This window comes from Nipponia nippon, unplaced genomic scaffold (genome assembly GCF_047370975.1).
Source record: "Nipponia nippon isolate SJK-2023a ecotype South Korea unplaced genomic scaffold, ASM4737097v1 scaffold_9, whole genome shotgun sequence".
Taxonomy (NCBI): domain Eukaryota; kingdom Metazoa; phylum Chordata; class Aves; order Pelecaniformes; family Threskiornithidae; genus Nipponia; species Nipponia nippon.
In genome coordinates this window covers 2,418,799-2,444,073 of record NW_028262413.1, presented here as the reverse complement: position 1 = coordinate 2,444,073, position 25,275 = coordinate 2,418,799, and the positions used below count along the sequence as shown (strand labels likewise).

General features: G+C 54.4%; 3 protein-coding genes and 1 long non-coding RNA gene across 11 annotated transcripts; 3 read left to right on the top strand and 1 right to left on the bottom strand.

The window, feature by feature from the left end:
- Nucleotides 1-4,651: 4,651 nt before the first annotated feature.
- On the bottom strand, nt 4,652-20,259 carry GATA2 (GATA binding protein 2). 7 transcript variants are annotated; one of them, XM_087744133.1, is made up of 6 exons: nt 20,162-20,259; nt 13,196-13,675; nt 11,959-12,558; nt 9,150-9,328; nt 6,034-6,159; nt 4,652-5,200 (listed from the first exon to the last, which is right to left on the bottom strand). In XM_087744133.1, exons 2-6 carry the CDS (start codon nt 13,422-13,424, stop codon nt 4,901-4,903), a joined length of 1,434 nt encoding a protein of 477 aa, XP_087600259.1. In that variant the 5' UTR covers nt 13,425-13,675; nt 20,162-20,259; the 3' UTR covers nt 4,652-4,900. The 7 variants fall into 7 exon arrangements, with proteins under 7 accessions (XP_087600259.1, XP_087600260.1, XP_087600257.1 ...); XM_087744134.1 differs by lacking the exon at nt 20,162-20,259 and adding an exon at nt 15,197-15,322; XM_087744131.1 differs by lacking the exon at nt 20,162-20,259 and adding an exon at nt 14,339-14,839.
- On the top strand, nt 11,941-13,698 carry LOC148050057 (uncharacterized). Of its 2 annotated transcripts, none has more exons than XR_015701365.1 (3): nt 11,941-12,079; nt 13,068-13,303; nt 13,572-13,698. It is a non-coding gene; the product is annotated as an uncharacterized LOC148050057 (long non-coding RNA). The 2 variants fall into 2 exon arrangements; XR_015701366.1 differs by lacking the exon at nt 11,941-12,079 and adding an exon at nt 12,565-12,904.
- Nucleotides 15,866-19,672, top strand: LOC148050056 (uncharacterized). Its single transcript, XM_087744137.1, has 2 exons — nt 15,866-16,638; nt 18,956-19,672. The coding sequence occupies exons 1-2, from the start codon at nt 15,936-15,938 to the stop codon at nt 19,183-19,185; spliced, it is 933 nt and encodes a 310-aa protein (XP_087600263.1). The 5' UTR covers nt 15,866-15,935; the 3' UTR covers nt 19,186-19,672.
- Nucleotides 20,145-23,308, top strand: LOC148050055 (uncharacterized). Its single transcript, XM_087744169.1, has 4 exons — nt 20,145-20,436; nt 21,065-21,168; nt 21,907-22,335; nt 22,745-23,308. The coding sequence occupies exons 1-4, from the start codon at nt 20,145-20,147 to the stop codon at nt 23,114-23,116; spliced, it is 1,197 nt and encodes a 398-aa protein (XP_087600295.1). The 3' UTR covers nt 23,117-23,308.
- The last annotated feature ends 1,967 nt before the right edge of the window (nt 23,309-25,275 follow it).

Below are 25,275 nucleotides of genomic sequence, written 5' to 3'. Positions count from 1 at the left end.
GGCAGGATTTCAGTTTGCAAAGCTGCCAGTCCAACCCCCTCCACCAGCGTGAAATTCATTAAAAAAATAGGGAAATGTTTAATTGCAGTTGACATATAGGCACTCTCTGCTATGAACTTACACGCAACCACAGATAACAGCATCAAAATTAATGCCTGCTTCCCACTTGTCCTGCTATAAGCAATAAACGTTTGGCAAGTCAGTAAATAACAAAATTCTCATGTGGCCATCTACAGGTCACCGGGATACTTAAGAAGTTTGCGTTAATTATACCATGTTTGCCATCAAAGAGGGGATGTTAACCCTTTCGAGCTGTTGCAGGAAAGCAGCGGACTCGTTTGGAAGTAAGTAAAAGAAATCTCGTTGCTAAAAGTGCAACCTTTGCAAAATAAAAAAAAAAGAGAGAGGTGTTTGAGGCAAAACCCGCAGTAGACATCATGGAAAATACGCTACCTTTTCAGCTTTCCTTTTATTTATTTTGTATTTTGACATCAAACACTCCCTGTAACCTAATCTTCTTGGCTTTTGATGTGGCCGTGGAGACATGACAATTAAGCACGGCTTAAAACAATAATCCCAACAACGGGAACCAAAGGCAAGTAATGTCAGGGTTCCCCCCTCACAAAAAGCCTGTCCCCCAGTGTTTGGTGGTAGTGAAAGGACCGTAAATCCCAATTTGTTGCCTCGATATCTGCTCTGTGCTTACACTTTACGTTGAACTTTACATACTTGCTACGTTTCCGTTCCCTGCTGTTTGTTTTTCTTCTGCCATGCAAAATGTCTGGAGACAAACACGATACACACGTTGCAGAGAGATGGTTTGATCTTTCACAGATTAGTGCCACCTGACAAACGCGGGATTATTTGTTATCTGCGTTGCAGGAACCGCTGAAGACCCCGCTCAGAAGAGGCACGCTCCTCCGGCGCTGGGCGGCTGCAGCACCCCCCCCGACAAGCTGATGGATTATGGCCCTGATTCTGCGAGCGAATCGGACCGACCCGGCGAAATGCCTGCAGAGAGGCAGCACCAAGGTAGGCCCTCGTCAAAGTCCGAAAGGGTGTGTAATGTGCAACCAAAGCAAATAGCTTGATTATTCTAAATTATTGTAAAGGGATGTTGTTAGTTCTCCTGTTCTCTCCTCATCTCAGCTATTCAAATATGGAGGGAGAGTCGCCGAGTTTACTTATAACCCCGTTTTAAACCTGTCTGAAAATGACCATGTTTCTTTTTAAATGAAGCTTGCACGGTATGCTACAAACTGCCCTTTTTTTTTTTTTTTTTTTTTTATGGATGTTTGCACTAAGCCTCGCTAAACAAGTTAGAGAGATGATTAACTCGTCTGAAATGATGCGGGAAGGCCTCGTCCCGGTTGCGTGTACTTTCTTCAGCACATCTAGAGCTGCTGCGGCTCCTCGTCATTCACGAGCAGGGCTTGCAAACAGGGCTGGGGAGGAGGCTGCGCGGTTAAAGAGAAGCAGTGATAGAAAGGGCTGGAATTTGCACACACACGCTGAAAAAGGAACTCAGGTTATTTTTTTTCTTAATGAGTAAGGAGTTATCCCCAAGTTGGTTTCCACAGAAGTGAGATGCAACTCCCGGGGGGTCAAAGGAGGAAACCCAAAGTTCATTACCAGTTTTCTCGAAAATATTGTTTTAGTAGCAGCGGTACTCACCCCTGCACGCAGCGGGGGGACTTTGCAAGACTTTGCTTCACTTTGTAAGGCCCCAAGGAGTTCCTTGTGGGGGTCAGACCGTGCGATGAAAGCAGCCGCAAAGTTTCGGCCGTGTGAGAGCTGCCTGGTAAGCGCTCTTCTCCATCCTCACATGCCAGCCCGCCCGCCCGGCCCCTGCACCCACGGCTGCACCCTGTGTTCCTGGGACAGCGCTGAGCAGCTCGGGGCTGGCCGCCCCCCCATTGCTCCCTTCGCACCACCGGTGACGCCAAATGGTTAGGAGACAGGTTTCTAGGTTGACAGCGTTGCCTGTTGGAGCGGTGCAAGAACCTACGGAGAACTGCCAGGTCTAATACAGGCCCTGCCTTGAAACCCGTTAGGCAGCTGGCTGTTTTTCTGTCTTTACGGTGCTTTTAAAACTTGTTTTTAATTGAAAAGTATTTCTCCAAACGCCTCAAAAAAACAACCCAAAAACCAACAAAAAAGCCTGAAGAAAGCACAGTTCATCATCTGCAACGTGGCTGCTGCCTTAGATTTTAAACTGGTTTAGAAACTTTAGCGCACTTAACTGCATGACCTCGTCACCCCAAAACAACACCGGAGAATGAGCTTTTGTACCTGTGCTTTTTATACTAAATCATTCACCAACTACTTTTTTTGTCCTACCCTGGTAGGTTTTTGAAATATCAATAGCCCGCTCTGCATAAAGTTTAAGCTAATAATTCTACTGGCAACAATGACGACGATAATTTTTCCTCTCTCCCGATTAAAAGCAGCCTTTATGACATGAAGCTGGGCACAGGTACTTTGACAAAAAAGGTATTTTATTATTCTTAGCAATATTCACCTTGAAGGAATATGAGGAAAGCATACACTTTTTACAGACAATATATAAACATGTTGTACATAATTAACAATAACTTAGTTCACTAATCCAAAAATAAGCAAAATTAAAAAATTAAAATAAAACCAGAAAATACTGCAGAATTTTTTTATGCTGATACAAGTACAAAATAATTTAAATCTCGACTGCCGTTGTCTATGCTGCAGTGACTGACAATATATTGCACTTTGTCAACTGTATCAGTAATCCCTGTCTTCCACCCACGTCCCTTCCCCGCCCCCCCACCCAAATCCTACGGAAATTTGAGTTGGGTACAAATAATGTACAACTGTACCATTGTAAAAGGTAAAAAGTAATAAGGACCCAATTTTTTACCTCAGTAGATTAAAAATTCGTAAGATTTCTCCCAGCCAATTCAGTTTCCCGTTTATTTCCACTTCTTTACAAAGTGCACCTATATGCCTACACAGACCAGAAAAAGGAGGAAAGCAGGATTTTCATGGCTGCTTCGTTCTTAATTCATTACCAAATATTTGAATTACATGTTTAGAAAAAAAATTAACATACATCCATTTTTATTTGTTTCGTTGTGTTTTTTTCTTTAAAGCAGGACTTTTGCAGTAAAGACACAATTGGCTTGATCCAAAAAAAAAAAAAAAAAAAAGAAAGAAAAACCCCAACAACAAAAAAGTTAAAAATTAAAAAAAAAAAAAAAAAAAAAGCTTGTCACAGAGTTAAGCTTACGTGGTTTACATTATCAAACCCCTCTGTTCATTGGGGCATTTTCATCAGAAGTATAGCTAAATATGTACATTGTATGTTATACTGGAGCTTGTGCTCACGAGAGGCATCAGATCATAACAATCAATAGAACACACTTCACATTGGCAATAGCTTTGTTTTCGGTCATTTACGTACAATATGGTTTAGTAATGGGAGATTTAATTTTTTTTCTTTTTTTGGGTTTTTTTTTTTTTCATATAAAATATGCTATGGAAAACGGACGTTCCCCTTAGAACGATGCTTTCCCTCATCTTGTTAGCTGTCGCTGTGCCTGGGATTTGACGGATGTGTGAAGCTCAAACTGATTGTCTCTCTCTTTCCCCTCTCCAGTGATCCCAACCTCATTTCTGCCCTTCCTCCCTGTGAAGTCCACCGGGGCCTGGATGCCCGAGACAGCACGCGCGCTGGCTGGCTGCGTGTGGACATGGTGGCCACGCTGCCGTAAGTTTACCCAAGCAGCTAATCTGCATTTTTAAGCGACAGCTGCCAACACAACAGAACAAAATGCTTCAACCTCTAAAGTCTGCGCGTTGGATGTTTTTATGCCCTGTGATGGTTTTTGCTGTGCTAGAAGTTAGCTGCGACACAGTTTGGTACATGCCTGTATCTCACCCCTCGCTAGTGCAGGATTGCCTTCCCCGAGAGTTTTTTCCTAACAGTTTGTCTGATCTAGCTGTCTGTTTTGAGGAATAATAGGGTGGTTGGGAGCGGGGCTGGTTTGGTTTTTGTTTTGTTTTTGTTTTTGTTTTTTTTTTAAAGAAGCCTTTCCTGTTAGGGAAAAGAATGAAGAAATTGTGTCAAAATAATCACCATCTTGGGCACATTAAAATCCCATATTACAGTTATGTTTTTGCTTTGCCCCCTGCCCCCCAGTCTTTTCCTAGTAGATGTTTTAATATGGAAGATAGACGGAGCTAATCCAAGGGGGCTGCTGAATATGTTCCCCCCTCTTCCCCTTGTTTTGAAGGCCGGTTTTCTTACAGGGTAGCCATTGCAAACAACAGCACAAAAACATGCAATCAGAGGGGTTGAGGCTTTTCGTGGAAAACAAGAGCAAAATAAATATGACTTTGTGTCTGATTTCATTTTAAAAATTACGTTTTTATAAAGATGTCCTTTGCTTTTTTTCTTTTCTTTTCTTTTTTTTTTTTTCCTTTTTTCCCCATCCCAAACAAAGTCCGCAATAGAAATCCAGCATGTCTGGCTTCCAGTGAGCCGATTCCATCCTGGGAGGCTGCTTATATCTCTTTACAATATTCACAGTAATAACAAAGAGAGAAAGGAAAGCCAGTTCCAAGCCTTTTCCTTCAGCTTCTGCCACCTTTTGCTTCCTGCTGGACCATTAAGTATCAAACAGGTGAGCTCTTTTTCCTTATACCTGAGGGGGCAAAGTGCATTACAGGCACCACTACACGTTTCTGCAGAAGACCCATCATTTGCAAGGTTTTAGTCCAGCATTAAGAGTTAAACCACATGGGAGCAAAGATCCCCTTTGCCATCCCTACATTCTCCTCTTGGCAGAACATTTTCTTACTTGGTGTCGTCTTAGGCAAAGCCCCATGTTCTTAATCTCTGGGTGGGTCTTTTGGTCATCGGGTTTTATCCCATGGCCGTAACCATGCTGGATGGGTGCGGATGTCCAAATGAGATGCTGGAAGATGGGTGGATGGGGGTAGGTGTTGGTAGGATGTGTCCAGAGTGGCTGAAGGGTGGCAAATGCCCCATGGGCGCCATGTGACTAGCAAGGGCAGCAGCGCTGAAGGGAGACGATTTCTCCTGCATGCACTTGGACAGTTCCTCAAAACACTCGGAGCCTTTCTTGCTTTTCTTTGATTTGTTGGACATTTTCCTATTCCTGGTCTGAATTCCTTCCTTTTTCATGGTCAGAGGCCTGTTCACCTGCAAGAAATGAGAAAATCAGGCTCATGCAGACAAAATGACCTTATTGTGCAAAAATGAAAATATTTGGACAGCCCCCATGTGTTTTTCCTGGATGGAGACCTTTTTCTGGCCAAAAAAAATGGTGTTTCTCTCTGCAGAACTTGTTTATATTGATTTGTTTAATAAAACCACACACACAAAAAACCCCTAGACATGAAAAGCAAATTGAACTGAATTTGGCAGCTGATGACTCTCTTTCCCGTAGGCTTACCCTCAGTCCTCATTCATTTCCTAGTAGAAGAGATCAAACTAGGAGGCACACGTTGACCCAAATTCAGTCCTAAGATATGAGCAATCTTGTACCGGTAACCTCTGTTACTTACAGTTTAAATAACGTTCCAACATGTCAAGTGATTCCTGCTTAGGATTAATTTATTTTTAAAAAAATATAATAAAACAAAGCCTCAGATGTGATTATTTTTAAAGAAAATCAAAATGAAGATGCCCCATCAGGATTAGTTTTTGCGCAGAGCCCATTCCAAATGGCCTCTGTGTTTCTGGAGGGAAACAGCACGCAAACCACGCTTAGTTAAAACCAAGTGTGGTAGCTCTATTTTGCCTGATTTGCCCAAGCGTTAGAAGCCAAGCTAATACATTGTAATGTCACTGAACTTAGCATCACTATGCCGACAAAGAATGGCTGTCACTTCCCAGGGGAACCTTAGAGACGGGGGAAGGAATAGAACAACAACCAAAACCCTGAAACCAATAAAAGCCTAGTGTACGCCATGCAGTTAAGACATCAATCCCGGCTAGGCAAGCAGCGACACATGAGATGAGTAAATACTCACATTGTGCAATTTATAGTAGAGTCCGCAGGCATTACAAACTGGGTCCCCGTTTGCATTACGTCGCCATAAGGTCGTGGTGGTTGTCTGACAGTTGGCACAACAAGTCCCTGCTCTCCTAGCCGCTGACTAACCAAAAGAAAAGGAAAATTAAAAATGTTACCGGCAGGAGGAGGGAGATCATGAGAAAGGTCAAGTTGGACTCAATATTTAGGTTGGGTAGAACAAATTACTGAGATTTTACAGAGCATCAGGGCTGAAGGAAAGCTCCTGTCAGTTTTACATTTTGTGGCCGTTAGGTTTTTGTTTAAATTCAAGTATCCTCCTATGCGGACTGCAGCTTCAAGCCCCGCGACACCGTGTGTGCAGGGGATGTAGAGAGAAACAAGGCATCTCTAACTCCACAAAGAAAAATTTTAGAGGGGAAAATGACATCTGATTTGTTCAGGTTTTCCCTCTGCAGGATTCTAGAAGGCGTTGTGAAAATGCATTTACCCTTTTTTTTATTTTTTTTTTAAATGACCAATTTAGTTTATGCCGATGTTGGGACTGGGTTTGAAAAGAGCGAATGATCTTAAAGAATGTGATTTTTACCCCTACTCTGGCCCTTTAAAGATGGACACAAAAGAAAACCAACCGCATTGCTTAACTGGGTGCAGTATTTATCAGAGCCATCACTGAAAATTCAGTTTCCATTTACAAGTGAAAGGGAGAAAACAAAACCGGCTCCAACTTTCTTTAAATATTTAGCAAACCAAATTTCATGCCTTGCAGCAATGATTCCGCTGACCCGTCTGCCGCCTCTGTCCCTACTCAGTTCCTTGGCTGACAAGCCCTCAAACAACTGTCTTAAAAAAAAAAAGGGAAAAGAAAAAAACCAAACCCCCAAATCCACCACCCTTTCTAAAACTATTGTTCTGCTGAAACCAAGGTGGGGGGGAAAGAAAAATGCCCAAACATTCACCCACCTCCCAAAACAAGAACAGGAAAAGTAGAACAGCAGGCAGGCAGTAATTTCTGGATGGGCCCTTGTCTAGCAGACCCCACAAGAATGCGTTCTTTGTGCAAGCATGCTGTCGTATAAAGCGTTATGGACGGACTAATTGCACCCCATATTTTGGAAAATAATTTTGTATTGGAAAGCTTCAGCTCTGCCTCTGGAAGCGGTCAAAATACAGTCCATTTTGTGCAATTGGGTTAATGCTGAGGACTCAATATTTTCTTTTCTTAAATCAGCAGAGTTTACTTTCTAATGCATATCGATCATGGTAATTTCCCCGGGGCCTGGCTCCTTGGATATTTTTGCAATTAGCCACCGGGAGCCATAGGGCGAAGCGGCAGCGAAGCTCACGTTAACGTGCAGGGCATCTCCGTGAGCAGAGAGCAGTCACGGAGCGGTGGGTTTCCCAGAGGAGAACTGTGGGCGCTTCCCAGCCTGCCGGCTCCGCTGGGGAGCTGGTGCCGCTGGGAGCACAGACCGACCCGGCTCGCAGAAGAGGAGCACCCGGGTTCTGTTCTCACTTGCTGCTGGTCTAGGCCACGGCCCTCTGTAACTTTCCCAGAGCTGATGGACGGCTCAGCAGCTTAAGGCAAGAATCGGCCCCTGGGAGACTCATATATTTCAGCCCTTAGTCGCCTGTGAGAACAGGCCAAAGGCAGAAAGAGGGGGTACCCCCTACTGCAAGTACACTCATGCAACCCAAACACAATTAATGCCAGACTTCCAAACACTGACACTATTAATACGATCGCTTTGCTATTGCATGTCAGGCGAACAAATTCCCAAAGATGGCCATCTCCTCTCCCCTGCAAACAAGCAAACTACAGTGGAAAAAGGGGCAATAAACAAAGCTGTAAATCAATTAAAACAAAACATTAAAACAACTAAACTAAAAGAAAACCTCTCTAGTGCCCCCCAAACCCCTGGCAGGGAGCTGAGTTTAAGTCTCCCAGCACACTGGAAGGTGGAGACCTATGTTTGCATACTTGAGATGGCTTACTGATATTCAACTGTGCTGCTTAACTCTATGGCCTGTCCCATTCAGACTGGAAAGCACTTGAGCCTGAGAGCCGATAATGTTACACTGTTGTCTTAACATTTTTCTATATGTCAGTCACTTTAGAAGGCAAGTCATTAAGAAGCTTGCATAGTTGAAATTCTGACTCAGGACAGAAATCTTCTCTATCCCATCCCAGTGCTGGAGCAGTAATGCCAATTTTCTGCTCTCCAAACCTCACTGAAACGTGCCCACGAATGGCTAAGAGACTTAGGCACCATAAATCACAAAGCTCCAAAAAATATATTTATTATTCTTAGCATTTTACACATTATTTGTGGAGTAGAGTGTATTAGAAATTTCAAAACAGCAAGCATGACTGGCAAGGCTCGCCTATAGAAACTCTCTAAAGCTTTTAGAGTCAGGAAACAGATACACAAAGTTTCCTTATCTTTAACGTACAGATATCCGGATAGGAAACTACTACCAGGAGCTTAGAAAGGACATTTTTTTTAAATCGCTCAAATGAAAATACAAAGTATAGGTGACTCCATGGAAAAATAATAGGATTTTTTTTTTAAAACAGTAGGGGATTGTCTGGGGAGGGAACCAATATTAATATTGCCAGAGAATATAAGAGTGAAAATTACTTCATGGCTTTTATACAAATAATTATTAAGTAGGGAGCAGTAGCTTTGACTCATCTGATTTGTTTTGCTTTTTGGAGCTGGAACTTTTTTTTAGTACACGGTGGAGGACATTCATGCTCATAACCCTTTCGCTCCCAGAATGCGCCCAAAACCTCCCAAGAGGCCAAATAAATGAGGAATTAAATTAAAAGCTGTCATCCGAGGATAAACGGGGAGACGGATACCCGATATCCCGCACGTATCACGAGCGGCAGGGAGGCCGGGGACAGGCGCGCTCGGCGGGCTGCGGCGGTCTGTGCCGGGGGGATCTGCCCGCAGGCACGGCAGTGACCTCGACGTGACTGACCCCCACGCGCAGCGCGGCCCGGCTCCGCGCAGGGGCTGAGCAGGGGTGGGAGGCATTGGACTTGTGCCTGCGTGTGGTCCCTTCGCCTAAGTTATCCCCAAACCCAGGAGAAACAGAGACACCTACCAGCCTTCGCTTAGGTTTAATGAGAGGTCGGTTTTGACCGTTCATTTTGTGGTAGAGCCCGCAGGCGTTACACAGGTAATGCCCGGTGCCGTCTCTTCTCCAGAGAGGGGTGGCAGTTGCTCCACAGTTCACACACTCTCTGCCTTCTAAATGGAAACACGAAGAAACCGGATTTCTTTCTTTAAAAACAAATTCACAAAAGCTTTTTGCATTGTCCTTTAGGCGTTTTCCAGAAGTCAAAACAGCGTGTTAATTCAAGCACAATCAGACAGCAGTGACATCTACAGCACATGCAGCAAGGAGCTCAGCGTTTCGCGAACGCCCAGACTCCAGCGAGTATTTTGTGTCATGATCAGAAACAGGCAGCTCTCTCTGCAAGGTGAGAAAGAGTGACACTCTTATTGTGCCAGATGGAAGTTATCGTTTCAGGAACGAGAACTCCCTTAATCTGCACCGCTCCCCTCCCGTATCTATTGCGCTCCGATGGTTAGACCCCGCGTTCTCCTGCCACAACTACACACGCACACGCATACACAAACACACGCACACCGGCAAACACGCAACGCGTTAGGGAGGGAGTCAGAGGAAGAGGTTTTCTAGAATTAAATCCGAGCAGAAAGACCTCCCGTTCGGTGCTTTCTTTTTTTGTTGCAAAGGCTACGGGATGAGAAAGTAAAGCCGAGCAGATTGGGAATGGATACAGAATGCCAAAGGCTCGGTTATGATTTTTGTTCTAAAGGCAGAAAAACGCTGTTAACACTGATCTTTGAGAAAGTTCAGTTTTAGCAAGCGCTCTGGAAATTACTGTAAAAAACAGGCTTTCGGTTCTTTGCCATTTCTGTGATTTTTCAACGCTACAGTTTGGATTTGGGAGGCAGCAGTTTACCTCATTACTGCTTCGTTGTTAGTTTTAGTAGCGCAACGTGGGAACCACGGCATTGCAGAATGGCTCTGTTAAACCCAGCCTGTAACTCCCAGATATCTGTTTCTGCCTCAGAAAGCTCTCTGCTAAAAGTTCATTTGCCTCTGATGGTTCGAGGGCAGGTCTGCTTAATATAGAAATCTCTCTTAATATAGTTTATGCAAATCCTACAGTATTTAAGCGGAGAGGAAATTCTTTTTGCTAATAACTGAAGCAGGCCATGTTGAGTTCAGCGGGGCTTGTGTCTCCTTTAATCTAGGGAGTGGGTGGCTTTTAAACAACACAGTCTACAGTGAAAAATGAGGGGAGCTCTGCGGCGCTGCATTTGTAGCTTTTGTCCCTCCTAGGGCAGGAAGCTGCAGGAGTCGTCGTGTCGTGAGCCTTAGTTTTCCTACAAAAACACTGAGTGGTCACGAACTTTCCCCAGTTCCTTGCGCAGGGGGCTCCCTTACAGAAAAAAAAAAAAAAAAAAATGTAAAACAAAACAAAAAAGCTCCTTACTTCCCCCATCTAAAAATCACTGGCAACTACGGGACAAAAATCAAAAAGCTACTCGAGATCCCTTTATCTTCACAGGACCGGGTCTTGAATCTGCTTCCAACCTGGGGCTGCGAATTGCTTTTAATAACTGCTCTCTGCACTACTAAAAAATACATATACGTAGTAGCAACTGCATTTAAATGAGGGCAGAGGGAGAGTGTGTTTTTCCCCTCAGAGGAGCCATTTGAAACAGAGCTGATGAGCTTGTAAAATAGCTGAGCTTTTTGTTGCAAAACTCGTAAGAGATCACATTTCTAAATTATTGTCTACTTTAAAAATAAACGCATGTGGTGTATTCATAAGCGTAGATGTGCAATGATAGATAAGAATACACACACGAAAGCATATGTAGCCATTTATTTTTAAAGGGCTGTCTAAATTCAGTCCCAATATACGGTATTTCCATGGCTGAGGATGTTAAAGCAGGAAGGGTAGCAGAATTACGCAAATTGTCTTAATTTGTCTCTCTAGTTGTACAACTACTGTGATTTCAGAGTAGGATCAAAACTGTCCATCACCTAATTTGCTGACTTAGGACTGCGCTTTTAGGAAGAAATGCAAGGAAGGGTTGTGAACACGGGAAAGATCTGCAGCTGAAGCAGAGATGTCTGGTTCAGGGTGGGAAAAAAAAGAAAAGGAGTATTTTTTAGTTAAAGTTAGGCTGGAGTAAGCTAGCAATGACTGGACACCTAAGTCTTTCACCCTGGTATGTAAACTATATTTGAACTTTTGCTCCTGTAAAACGTGAAGGAAATAAGGCCCTCTGCGATGTGAGGCGGACCGGCCGGGGAAGTTTCGCTTTCATCCTGCGCTGGGGCCTTGGTTCGTATTAATGAAGAGACGTGGAAATTATCGAGGGAGAAATCCCTATCGCGAGAGTCCCCAGGCGTAATCCCTGGCTGGGGGGGGGGGGGGGGTTTACTGACTTGGGGGAGCGGGATCGGGCCCGAGCCCCTCGGGTGGCTGAGGCCAGCTTTTCTCCGAGGGAAACTTTTTCTTTTCCCTCGTGTAAATCCCTCTTTGTACAAGCCGATCCGCCAGCTCACGCCGCTCCCCGTCTCCCTCGGCCCCATCTCAGGGCCCTGGAGCCGGTGCCTCGGCATCCGCCGTGGACGCGTTGGCACCCCCAGAAGCCTGGCGCAAGCTGCCTCTCCTAGTTTAAAACCCCAGAAAAGCGGGACGAAGCAGTCACCTGTCCCCAAGGGAGCTGACGGGAGCACCCAGCCTGGCAGCAGCCCACAGCCTCACCCCCAGGCAGCCACAAAGCCGGCCACCGCAGGCACGCAACCCCGCAGCGCGGCCCTTGGCCCTGGGCTGGCGGGGCAGGCCGCGGGGCGCAGCACTTACCCGAACAGGATCTGGCCTTGCTCCGCGGTTTGGGGGTGAAGCTGGACGCGGGGCCCCCCAGAAAGCTGCCGGGGTGGAAGAGGCTGCTGCTGTAGTCGTGGGCGGCCGGGACGTAGGAGGGGTAGGTGGGGATGGGGTGGTGGGTGGAGGGCTGGGCCCCCATGCTGGTGAGGCTGCTTCTGAGCGGGCTGGCGCTCTCCATCTTCATCCCCTCCGACAGCGACACTTGGTACTTGATGCTGTCTTTGTCCTCCTGCCGGGCCCCGGCGGAGGAGGAAGGGGAGGCAGCGCTGGTGGAGTTGGGGTCCGGGGACACTTCCTTGGGAGGGGTCGGGGGGAAGCCGAAGAGGTGGGAGCCGGAGTGCGAGGCCGGGGTGAGCGAAGACACGGAGGCGGTGCTGGATGTGCTGCTGCCCGGGTACACCGAGATGGCCCCGGGGGCTCCGGCCGCCGAGGGGTGCAGGGGTGCCTTGGTGAAGGGGTTGACGGTCCAGGGGTTGTGGTGGTGGGCGGACAGTGCCGCCTTGCTGCTGTCCAGCCAAGGGATCCCGGGGCTGTGGATGAGGTGAGGCCGGCACATTTGACTCCCGGTCAGGCGGGCTGTAGGAACACAAGAGCGTTTGGGGTCAGCGTGGGGCGGCTCAGCCCGCAGCGGCCCCGGGAGGGTGCAGCTCCCCGGCCCGGGCGGCCGGAGGGGAGCCGGGCACCGGCAGAGTTTCGCAGCAGCCGGGCTGGCGCGGCGGCCCCTTCGCCCCGTCCCGGCCGAGGGAGAGGAGGGCCCGCCCGGCGGGAAGGCTGGGGAGCAGCGGGGGCACCCCCTTTCCCCCCACCCCGCCCCGGCAGCCAGCAGCGAACCCCTTTCTGCTCTGCCTCCCGAGCTGCGGCGACGCGCTCCCTTCGGCTCCTAAAAACACCCCCGAATAAAATCCATCGCCGATTTGAACCGGTTCGTATTTTGCATCCGGGAAGCAGCCGTGTCTGAGAAGTTTTAGCCTGTGCGCACACTATTTCCCCTTCCTCTCTCACCTCCCCCCGTTCTTTCCCTCCCCTCCGCCAGCCCTCGGTTATCTCTGGGGTTCAAATCCACCTTTTCTATCCCCTTCTCCTAGGTCTCCTCGCCCCCCGGCTCCGGCACGCCGAAGCGGCCCCCGGGTGAGGCTCCTCGGCTGCCCGCAGGACCCCGGCCGGGCGGGGAAGGGGCCGGGGGCGCGGAGGAGGGCAGCGGGTCCTGATTTACCGTGTGCCTGGCTGTAGGAGACCCTGGCCCGGGCATGGGCGGAATTGGCGTAGTAGGGATTGCCCTGGGAGTCCAGGTGGTTGAAGAAGACGTCGACTTCATCCGGAGGTAGGAGCTGCGCCGGTTCCATGTAGTTGTGAGCCAGTCCGGGATGGTGGCTCTCGGGGTGCTGGCCGTTGAGCACGGCGTGGTGGGCCATCCAGCGAGGCTGGTCCGTGGCCACCTCCATGGCCTCGGGCCTCCCCTCCCACCCGCCCCCGGGCCAGGAGCGAGCGGCGCTCGGTGGGGGGGGGGGTTGGTGCCGCTGCGGGGTGGGCGGGGGGCGGCTTTCGGTGCTGCTGGCGGGGTTTTAGGAGCCGGGGTGGCTGTTCCGCAGGAGCAAAGCGGCGGGTGATGGAGGGCGCCCTCGGAGGGGTGGGGGAGGACCCCCGAAGTCAGCGTGTCCCCCGTCAGCCGGCGGAGGCAGGTCCGGGGCAGCACCTGTGGACGGCAGAGACGGGCGGGTGAGCGGCGGGCGGCCCCCGGGACGAGGGGGGGCAGCGGAGCCCCTCCCCCCTTCCCCAAATATCCTCTCCCCCAAAGCCCTCGCCTTGCGCCCTCCCTGCTCATTGCCCCGCAAAATAAACACAGATCCCATTTCAAACTCTTTACCCGAAAAAAAAAAAAAAAAAAAAAAGGCAAAAAGCTTCCTTCCCCCCCCCCCCCCGCTCTCGCTACAAACGTCAACAGGAGTTTTTCCAGCTGGCTTCAAAAGCGGGGTGAAAAAGGAAGAACGGCAGCTCTAATATAGCGTAGTTGTAGCAAGAACTCCGAGTGACACAAAAGGAAAAGGAGGGGAGAAAGAGGGAGGGGGGAGCGAAGGAGAAGAGGGGGGAGAGGAGGAGAAGAGGGGGAGAAGGGTGCTTAGCGAAAGCAGCCAGTGCGCCCTGGCAGCGGCCCCCCCGCCCCGCACTTACCCGGGGCGGGAGGCAGGGTGCCTCGGCGGGGCGGGCGGCGGTGGGTGCCGGCGCGGAGGGAGCGATGCCGCGAAGAGGGGGAAAAAGGAGGGGGGAAAAGGGGGGGGGGGGGGGAAAGGGGGAAAAAAGAGGGGGGGGGAAGCGGAGCGAGCGCGGGAGGAGGAGAGGAGGCTGCGGAGGGTGTTACTCGGATGGCAAAGCCGCTGCTCTGGCCGGCTCGGTCCCATCCCCGCGCATCCTATATGAGCGCTGGCGCCAGCTGGCCGCGGCGCCGCAGACGGGCCGGGGCGCGCAGGGCCGGCGGCCGGGCCAGCCAATCCCGCCGCCCCACACCGCCCCCGGCCGCACCCCCGGCCCCGAACGGAGCCGGCCCGGGCGGGGGGAGCGCGGCCCAGGCCCCCTCCTCCGCCCCCCGCCCGCCGCATCCTCGCCCGGCGGCGCCCCGGGGGCTTTCCCCGCCCGGGCGCTGCACGCCCCTGCGGGGCGGGGACGGGGAAATGAGGGGGGGTCCCGCCGGGGTGTGCGGGGATGCGAGGGGCGGGGGGGGGACGCACACACACCGAGGACGGAGTGCGGAAGGGCTCGGCGGTGGGGCCGGCTCCGGGATGCCCGGGGCCGGGATGGAAATGGGCACCGGGGGGGATAAATTGGCTGAAATCCCTTAAATCAGGCACAGCGGCCGGGAGCGGGGCAAACCCCAGCGCGGTGGTTCCCATCACGTTAGTTTGAAATAACTGCCTGAATCGGGGGGGGGAAAAAATAAAATAATAAAAACGAATAAATGCGAGGCTCCGCGCCGGCCCCGGGCACCGGCAGGGCGAGGAGGGCCCGGGCAGCGGGGCCGCGGCGGGGCAGGGACGGATCCTGCCCGGCTCCCGGGGCTGCAGCCCCCGGCTGGGCTCTGCCGACCGCTGCGGGGCCAAGGGCCGGGCCCGGGGAGCCGGGCCGGGGCAGAGGGGCGCCTGGGGACGGGCTACGGCCTCCCCGACGGGGCCGCAAGCCCGTTTTTTTTTCCCTTCTCCCCTTTTTTTAAAACAAAACAAACCTCAGTTTTAATATTTGCAATTACTCGAGCGCTTTGGGCCGGGGAGGAGAGGCGCAGCCCGAATCAACAGGCGTTTGCTGCGGGGTTTGCGGCGCAGCTCGGCAGCAGCCGGGGCGCGGGTCGGGCTCTGCCACCCCCGAAGGTGCCCATAAACCCGCCCGCTTTTGGGGCGGAAAATAATAATAATGGGAAAGTCACAACCAAACCCCCCGGAGCGCTGCCGCAGGTCCCGCTTCCCAGGCGCTCCCCTCCCGCTCCTCAGCCGCTGCTTTCGGGGGAAAAGGGAAGCGCTCCTCGCAATCCCTTAAACCTCCGACCTGGCCACGGGGCGAGGAACCCCCCCTGCTCCGCCCGGGGAGCGGGGCCGGGGGCGGCGGGGAGCGGCCCCTCCGGCCGCCGGGCAGCGGCCGCGGCTCCGGCCCGACGGCGCGGCCGGGGCGGGGGGCGCGGAGCCGGGGGGAGCCGGGGGGGAGCGGGGCGGCCCTGGGGGTGCTGCTGCTGCTGCTGCTGCTGCGGCTGCTGGTGGTGGTGGTGCTGCGGCTGCTGCTGCTGCTGCTGCTGCTGCCCCGGGGGCCGCCCCCCCGGCGGGCAGCGCTGGGGGCTGGGAGCCGGAGCCGGCCTCCCCCGGCCCGGCCGCCCCAGTCACAACGACGCCGGGGCTCTGACGTCACCCGCCACTGCCAAATTCTCCAGGAAATGAACTTTTTTTTTTTTTTAAATAATAACAATAATAATAATAATGATGACGGTAATAATAATAAAACTCCCTTTCCTCGCTGCGGAGCCCGTCTGGCCGGAGCGACGCGGGGCTCCCTCCCCGACTCTCCCCCCAGTTACCCCCCCCCGGGGACCCCCAGCGCAGCCCCCCGGGGGGACGCACAGCGCAGCTCGGGGAGGCGGGGGCCGGGCCGGGGCCGCCGGAGGCTGGGGCAGGAGGGGGAGCCGGCATTGCCCCCCCCTCCCCTCCCCGCGTCCTCGCCTCCTGCACCCAGAGCCCGGCTTGCCCCGCTCCCCCCGGCCCCCCTCGCCCCCTCCTGCCGCCGGCAGCGGCTGCCGGGCGCGGAGGCGCGGCGGAGCCCGGGCTGCTGCCGGCCGGGCCGGGCCGGTCGGGCCGGGGACAGGCGCCGGGCCGGGCTGGGCGGGAGAGGGGCCGGGGGCCGGTGCCCCCCGCGCTGCGGGGCTGCCGGCCGACGGCGGAGCCTGCCCGGGCGCCGCAGGCCGGAGGTGCCAGGGAGGAAAGGGAAACAAAGCGAAAAAAAAAAAAAAAAAAAGAAAAAGGAAAGTTAAAAGGCAGAGAGAGAACCAAGCGAGCTTTCTAAAAATCCGGCTTCTCCTTCCGACGCGATTTTCTTTCTCCGCGCACCACAAAAGCCCCCACCAAAGCCATCCAAATATCCCCCCAAAACGGATTTTTTTTTTTTCTTCTTTTTTTGGAAAGAAGGGTGAGTATAAAACAAACGCGGCCGTTCGCAGGTGGGTCCCCCGCGCCCGGCTCTGCCCGCAGCCCGCAGGCGGCCGTGCCCCGGGTCCCTCCCGCCGCAGCCGGACCTCCCGGCCCCGCCGGCCCCGCTCCCCTCGGTCGTTCCTGCGGGTGTTTTAATTATTGCCCGCTGCCATCAGCACGGGGCCGCGATTTTTTTTTTTTTTGGGGGGGGGGGGAGCGGGGTGGGCTGTTTGTTTTAGGCAGGTGATAAAATCGCAGTTAACGAGCTGATAATTCGTTCGTGTTTGTTTTAAAAGACAAATTGTAAAGATTAATCAGGCGGTTTGATTTATGGCGAGGCAGACCCCGGCCAGGGCTCCCTGAAGCCCCCGTCTCGGGTTACCCCGGGGCCGGCGGACAGAAGGGGCGAGGGGGGCAGCGGCTCCGGCCGGGTCCCCCCCTCCGGGCCCGGGGTCCGGCTGCCTCCTCCCCGCCGCCGGGTCTCTCCTGGCCCCCGGCCCCCGCCTTTTCCACCCCCAGTAAAACCCTTTGCAAAAGGAATGACCCCTCCAGCAAGGACGAACCGTTTCTGCCGAGGGAGCGGTTCAGGTCCCCTGCCGGAGCCGGGAGACTTCCCAGCCGGGCGGCTCGCAGGATTTCACTTCATTTTATTTTATTTTCTATTTCATTCCCGCCCTGTCCCGTCCCCGCTGCCTGCCTCTGGCGAACCGGCTCCGCTCTCGCCCGCTCACTGCCCCGGCGGCACGGCTGGGCTTTGTAATTGAATTAATCCGTCCGTCGGGAGCCGAGCAGCTCCGCTCCGCTCCGCTCCCGCGGCCGGGAGAGCGGCTCTGCCCCGTGTTGCGCCAAGCCCCGCACCCCCCCTCCCCCCTTTGCCGCCTTTTCTCCCTTTTCTTTTTTTTTTTCCCCCGACACAACGGGCTCCGTTTTATTAACTTTATTTTGTTCTTGCCGTTGCAATTTATTTTTTTTTTCCCTTTTTTAATAAGGGAGCTTTCCCCAGATCTGGAAGCACAACTGGTTATTTTGATTTGATTGACAAGTGATGTCATATCGTTAAGGGAGGGGGGGGAGACGACAACATGTTTTAGCAACAGTTAGTAGCGCCATGTGATGGAGCTGACACCTATGCCCGGGCAGAGGCGAAGGCAGAAAACAAATACCCGGCCGCGCACACGTATTTATTTACACGCCCGGAGCGGGGTTTCTTCATTATTTTTTTTTTTTTTCCCCCTTGATCCTGGGTGCTTGGGCCAGGGAAAAAATTGTACCTGAGCGAACGGGGCTGGGCTGGCGGGGATGCGCAGCGCCGGGCCCCTTTGCTCCAGCCCCCCTCCCCGGTGCCCCCCGGCTCCCTCCCGGTGCGCGGAGAGCGGGGCTCCAGCGCTCCCCGGGGCGGCCGTGCAGCACCCCCCGCCCCGCCCCGGCCGCAAGCAGGGAGGGCAGGAAAAAACCCGGGAAAAGAAAGGAAAAAAGAGGGAGAGAAGCCCTCAGCCCCCCCGCCGGGGCCGCCGCAGGTAGAGGAGCAGCGGCCGGGGCGAGCGGAGCCGCTCGCCCGCAGGTAGGAGGCCCGGGCGAGCAGCCCCCGCCCCGCCTCGGCTTTATTTCCTCGGGTGTGATTTTTTTTTTTTTTTGAGGGAGGGGAAGTTCTTGCTTTCTCCTTTTTTTTTTTGCCCTTTTTTTTTTTTTTTTTCCCCCGGGTGTTTTCCTCCCTCTGGTCTTGTCGCTGCTTTGCTTTTCTTCTCCCCCGGCCCCCCCGTCCCGCGTTACCGGCGCATATTAATGGCTGCTAATGGGGTTATAAAATGACACAGTTACCTCCTAACCACCAGAGCCTATTTCAGCTGCATTAAAAAAAAAAAAAAAAAAAGAAAAGAAAAGAGCCGGCTCGGGGAATAAATCACGGAATACCTAATTTTTGTTTTCTGTCTGTAAATACCGTGGTTGCCTCCTCGCTGTCCCCCACCCCGCGTGTCCCCACCGTGGGAACCCTCGGTCCCCGCCTCCCTCCGGGCCCGCTCCCCTTCACCTGCGCCGTGCCCGCAGCCCCCGCAGCCCCGGCACCGAAAAAGGGGAGGAAAAGCCCGGGGTCGCCCCCCGCCTGCCCGCAAAAACGCCTTTTGTGCAAGGTCCCACAGCAAAACGCCTGCGGGGCGGGGGGGGGGGGGGGGGGGGGGGGGCGGTTTGCAGGCTCACGGCTTTGTCCAGAAAAAGGTATAAACGTTTTTTTCATGGGGTGCCAAGGAAGATTTCGTTCGCGGGAGCTCGCTTTAATTTTAAATGTATATATATTTTTTTCCTTTTTTTCTTGCAAGGTTATTTCGGGCGCAGCTGTTGCCGGAGGGAGGAAAGAGGCCGATCCCGCAGGTTTGATTTGTTTCTCCGCAGGCAAAACTTCTCTGGGGAGGGCCCGAGCCCGGAGCGGGGAGCGGGGCCCGGCAGCGGCCCCAGCCCCGGCCCCGGCCCCGGCCCCGGCCGCTTTCCCCCCGCCGCCCGCGGCGCTCGGGCAGGCCGGGGCTGGGGCTTCCGAGAGAAAAATAAATAATTACTTTTAATAAAGATGCTCCGGGGGAGAACGGTCCCCGCGACCGAAACCCGCACCCCCCCCTTCCTGAAATGGCTTTTCTTGTTGAAATCGCCTCAAATCCAGGCAGGCTCCGCTCCTGGTTCCGTCTATTTTTGTTGTTGTTTGTTTTTTTTTTTCCCCTTGCCTTCCAGCCTCAGCGCCCCAAAGCAAAAGGAGGATAAAGAGGGGAACTTTGCACATACAACAACAACAAAAAAAAAAAAAAAAAAGAGAGAGAGAGGGGGGCGAAAAAGCCGGCGGAGAGGAGCGGCCGGGTCCCCGATGTGGCTGGGTAATTTTAAATCATGCAAAGCCCCGTAAAGCTGCCGCACGGGACTGGGACGGGAGGACTCCCCGGCAGGCAGGTGCAGGGGCAGCGGGGCCGGGCCCCGCCGCCTTCCCGGCCACAACAAACCCTCGCAGCTCTCTCTTTTTTTTTTTTTAATGCCCAAATCTGCCAACAATGGGAGCGAGGAGATGGGACGCGGCTGCGGGGAGGGGGCGCGGGGCTCCGCACACCCCGTCTCCGGCGAGCGTCTGCCTGGCCGCCCTGGGTGAAATGCAACTTTCCAAGATGGAGATTTAAATAATTACCCCGGTGACAATGGGGGGGGGGGGGGGGGGATAAAAAAAACCCTCACAAACCTCAAGCCCAAACGCGGCCCGGCTCCCCGCAGGGCGCCGGTGCGGGGAGCGGGGCGGGCGCGCCCCAGCCGCCGGGCGGAGGCGGCCGAGCCCCGGGCGATGCAGCGGGCTCAGCCCGGCCCGGCGGCCCCGGCCCCGGCCGGGCGGGAGGAGGCGGCCCGGGGGGCTCCGGCCGTGCCGGGGGCGTTTTTTTGTTCTTTACAGAGCCCTGCCGGGTTTCTCCCCAGGGGGATCTGCCCCGAGCGATGCGCTCCGGCAGCGGGACCCGCATCCCGCTGCGCCGCGGAGCCGCGATGCCGCATCCCCTTACCTCGCCTCGCCTCGCCTTTCGCCCGTCCTCGGGTTTTTCTTTCAATTTTCCGCCCGCTGCCTGGAAGGCGCCGGTTCTCCTCCTCCTCCTCCTCCTCCTCCTCGGCGGGGCCGGCCGGCGGGCCGGGGAGGGGGCGGCGGCCGCAGGAGCCTCCCCGCCTGCCTGCGCCGGCAGCGGCGGCCCGGAGCCCGGCGGAGTGGGGCGCGGAGCCCGGCGGACGGGGGCCCGGAGCCCGGCGGAGGGGTGCTCGGAGCCCGGCGGAGGGGCTGCCCGAGGTGCGCGCCGCTTCAAACTGGCAGCGGTTTTCGAGCTGAGCCCTTTTTTTTTTTCCTCCCTTCCCTCCTTCCCCCCTTCCCTTCCTCCCTCCCTCCCTCCCTCTCTTTTCCTCTCTCCCTTCTTTCCCTCCCCTCCTCTCCCTCACTCTCCTGCATTCGAGGATGGCACAGCGAGCCGCTGTGTATTTATGTACATAATAAGGCAGCTCGTCCCCTCCACTTCATTTGCATCATTACAATATCTGTACAAGCACATCACATTGTCTGTTGCTTGCACCTTTTGTTACGGTTGCTGTCACAGTCTACGCGACTTGACTTTCATATTTTAAATGAATTGATATTATACCAACAAGACGCTGGCAGCCCGGGCGCTGGGAGAGCCGCAGCCCCAGCCTCTCCCGAGCCGCTCGCTTCTTCCCCCGGATCCCAGGGAAGGTGGGGCGGGGGGAGCCGCTTCCTAGGATCAATTATTCGTATAAATTATTCCTATTCGTATTAATTTTGTTTCCACACCCTAGTGAAGGGAATGTTTGGGGGTATTTGGATTTTTTTTTTTTTCCCCATTGGCCAGCCCGGCTTTTGTATAACCTCGTGTTTCTTCCCCTCCCTTCTCCCTTCCCAAACTCAGTCTTTCGGGCTGTGCACCTGCACCTAAGAGGGGCAGCGGAGAAGCTGGAAGAGGCGCAAGCAGATATTACGCGACGAGTCGTTGTTATAGCTAGGAAAGAAACGGTAAAACAGATGTCTCGCAGACCGCTAGGAAATCACGCCAGAACGAATGTTTTTGGAAACGTCTGCGCGCCCCAGCCCCGGCTTGGCAGCCCTCACCTGCCGGGGGTTGTCCTCACCTGCGTGTGTGTGTGCGGCGCTGGGGGGGTCCCCTCGCCCAGCGCCCGGCGGCTGGATGGGGTGGCGGGCGCCGGGGCCGGCCGCGGGGGGCCGCGCCGTGGGGGGCCGCGGGGGCCGCGCCGAGGCGCCGCGGGGCGCGGGGCGCTTCTGCGGGGGGGGCAGGCGAGACCCCCGGGCGGGGCTGCGGGAAAAACCGTATAAACGGGGAGACAAAGGCCGGACCGTCCGGCGGGGGCCCCGCGGGAGCGGGGGAACGAAAGACGGTTCGGGAAGGGAAGGAGAAAAGTTTCGCGGGAGAGGAATTATCATCATAATGGAGGTAAAAATGTGAGCAGGGGAAAGGGCGGGGGGGGGAATCCTATTCTGCTGGCATTTTCTGTCTGTCTTTGTGATATGGTTCGGGGGAAAAAGGGTCCTTGATATGCGGCAGATAATTCTTATCAGCCCCACGCAGCCCATTTCCAAAGTAAGTGTTTTAATTACTCCTCCTGTATTACCCTTCATCCTCTGAGAGGAGATACATCGCCAGATTTATGCGGGGGGGGGGGGGGAATACAAAAGAATGCGGTATTAAAATATATACGTATATACATCTGCCCCTCTTTTTTCCCTTGTGCCCAGGGAGAGGGAGCCGCTGTCGCCAGCCGCGCCCCGGGGTCGCCCCTGCCCGGAACGACTCCGAAACGAGGGACCGTCGCCCGGGCGGAAAAACCGCGGGGAGCAGCGGGGTTTGAAGGCTGCAGATTTCTCCCCAAGCGGCGGCAGCCGGGGGGTGGGAGCCGGGGCCGGGGGGCCGAGGCCGGCGGAGGAGCGGGGCTGCCCACCCCGGGCTCGCCTGCTCGCCGGCCGGGCTGGCCCGGGCTGCCCGGGGCCAGGGCCACCCCCGGAGCCACCGGCGGCATCTGGGGCCGGAGGGAGGCGGGGGTGGCGATTTTCCCCTCCTGCCCGCTGGAAGAGAAGGATGTTTTCCTCTGCTGTTTAGCTCTCGTACTAAAGATGTCATCTGAAAGTCTGGGAGGACGGGGGGACCGTGCTCTGCTCTCGTCCACGGTAACAACCATATTCTTCTGCATATTGAAAAATATAATAGACACTGGGGAAGGCTTTTTTTTCCTCCCTCCTTTAAAAAAAAAAAAAAAAAAAAAAAGGGAAAGAACCAACCTTTTCAATATTGATTCAACAAAAAAGAGAGGGAGAGAATTTAAAAAAGAGAAGAAGCAGCACCAGCAGCAGGGAGAATATAGGCTCAGCAACTCTCCAGGTTCGCTTCCTTATTATTACTATCCAGGGGTAATTTTTCATCTCTGCTAGCTAATCTTTGTTCCTTGTGAAGATAATGAATAGCCCAATCCTTATCTCCTGGGCTCCTGGAGGCTGCTGGAGAATGGGGTTGAACAGGGTTGAAAATTGGTTCCAAAGTGCTGCTGAATAAATGGTGTTCCTTATCTCTCGCTTCCAGATTATCGGAACCCTTTCAAAACTCACACAACAAATACAGCCACCGCATCTAATGCATCATTTACCAGAGCAGATCTCCGCGTTTGATCGGCAGATAGGCAAAATCTATGTATTCCTTGCTTTACTTAGTATGCATGGAGGGGGGCTGCGGGGCGTGCGGGGTGCCCCCGGCCGGGCCCGGGACACCCCCCGGGCCCTTAGCGCAGGCGGGTCTTTGCTGTGGACCCCGGGGGGCGAGGAGAGTGTCCCCTGCCTGTCCCCGAGCCCGGGCAGCAGGGTGGGACAGCAGCCCACCTTGCACAGTGCGCGTGGAAATTTGGGGCTGCTCCGCTGGGGAGCCGGCAGATTTGCAGGGAAGGGGGAAGAGGGGTGAGCATCGTCCTTGGCACCCCAGCCCCCCGCTGGCACTCACTCCTGCACCCACTGTCGCATTCGCCCGCACCCGCGAGCAGTCGCTGCTCCAGGGGTGCTGAGCCTCGGCTGCGTGGCAGCACCCCGAAAAAGCCACTTTTTGGCTCAGCCGTGTCGTAGTCCTGCCCCTGCCCTCGGCAGTCTCAGGGCCCAGCTGGACCAGTCTGGTAAAACCTCCTGGTGCTCCCCCCCCAGCTCGTCCCCCCCAGGTCCCAGCAGCCCGGCCACGGAGCCTGGCCAGTCCCCCAGGTCCCCCAGGGGCCTCCAGCCCTCCCGGTCGGTGCTGGGTGATCCCCCCACATCCCAGCCGCAGGCAGGACAGGGCATCTGGGGCGGCCCGAATGTGGGGAGCAACTGGTGAGCCTGGGGGAGAAAAAGAAACAAATAAACCCCACAGAAAGGGAGGCCGCCTTTGCTCCTGGAGTTAGCGTGAAGCCTGTCCCTTCCCGCTCAGGGCAGTATCGGGCTTTCCTTCGTTCGTTTGTTCCTTCATGCATTTGTTCCTTCCTCCCTCCCTCCCTCCCTTTCTCTCTCCCCCCCCGCTCTCTTTCTCCCTCTCTTTTTTCCCATAGGTTTTCTTGTTTCTTATTCTCTTTTTTTTTATTTTTTTCCCCCCAAACATCTGCGTAACAGCAAATGCCTCCCAGCCCGGCTGTGCAGCCCCCGGCTCCAGCACAGGAGATTCCCTGGGCCAGACGTCCCCTCGGCTCTCACCCACCCCTTCTCCCCCCGGCAGCGCCAGAGCCCGCGCCCGGGTACCAAACAGGGTGACAGTTTACGTCGCACACCCCTGCCTCCCCAGCGCCGCCCTGGACCAGGGGCCCAGCAGCGTCTGGGTTGGGACAGGACAGCCACCGTGTCCCGCTCCCCTCTGCCCGTCCGGCAGCGCTCATCCCTCCCCTGCCTGCCAAGGGAGAGAAACTTCCATGGAAGTTGCAGGCACGCAGCGGCCCCGGCCAGCCCCTGCCCGCGCGCAGGAGTTTTGCAAATGTTCAACTCGTGCTAATTTTTTTATGGCTGTATTCACAGTTGTTCCCTGTAAAAAATGGACCTGTGTTAGTTTATTAATAACCTAAACATTACGTATTAAAGACCTATGAGTGACACAAGATGACAAAAAGCTGTATTTTTCCAATATACACAAGCACACATTTAATAACCTTCTATTGCATCTCAGCTAGGCCTTCTCTCTGATGGTTCCCATGGCAACTGAGATAAAAAAGCAGCCATTTTCCATATCTCTATGAAAGTCTATTATATTGCAGGATTAGTTCATCTTCTGCTAAGGTCAAACACAAAGTCATACAACCTGAAATATTTAGAATCCATGTACATTCATTTTTTTATATGCCCTTTCATTTTCCACAAAAGACTGGGCTCCTCTGAGGTTTTATTCCCCAGAAAATGCTAAGCAAAGCAATAAAAAAATCATGATTAGCAGCTGATGAAAAGTTCAATTGTTTTTTCCCCCCCCGTTTTTTTTTTTTTTCCCTTTAAAAAAAAAAAAACACACTATTGTTGGGCAGATAGTGCCTTCCTCATTTATCTCTATCAGCAGCCGTGATTGCAGCCGATACCGGCCGCCTAATTGGGCTGGGAGCAATTTGCAGGCGGACGGCGTCACCTTCTGGCTACGGCGGGTGAGGCAGCGGCGGGGCCGGGCCGGGGGCTCGGGGGGCTCTGGGGCAGCCCCCAGCCCCGGGCCGGGATCTGGGAGCTCCAGGGGCTCGGGGGCAGCCCCCAGCCCCGGGTCGGGGCCGGGAGCTGGGAGCTCCGGGGGCTCCGGGGGCTCGGGGACATCCCCCAGCCCCGGGCCGGGAGCCGGGGGCTCCGGGGGCGCGCAGCCGCTCTTGAAATGTTTGCTCCCCTCTGCGCCGCTTTGCAAGGATGAATATCATCTCGCTGCGGGCTTGCAAATATTTTAAGAGTCCCTGTCTGCTTATACCTGCGATGATTAAACATTTTGTTTTCATTAGTGCGCCCTGATGAGGCGCTCAAAGCCTTTCCCCTGCAAATTTCACCTCTTGCGCGCTTGCAAAAGAACTGCGTTGAACACACCTGAGTCGCTCCCGCCAGCCCCGATCTCGGGTGCGGCGGGCAGAGGGAGAGCGAAGGCACTTT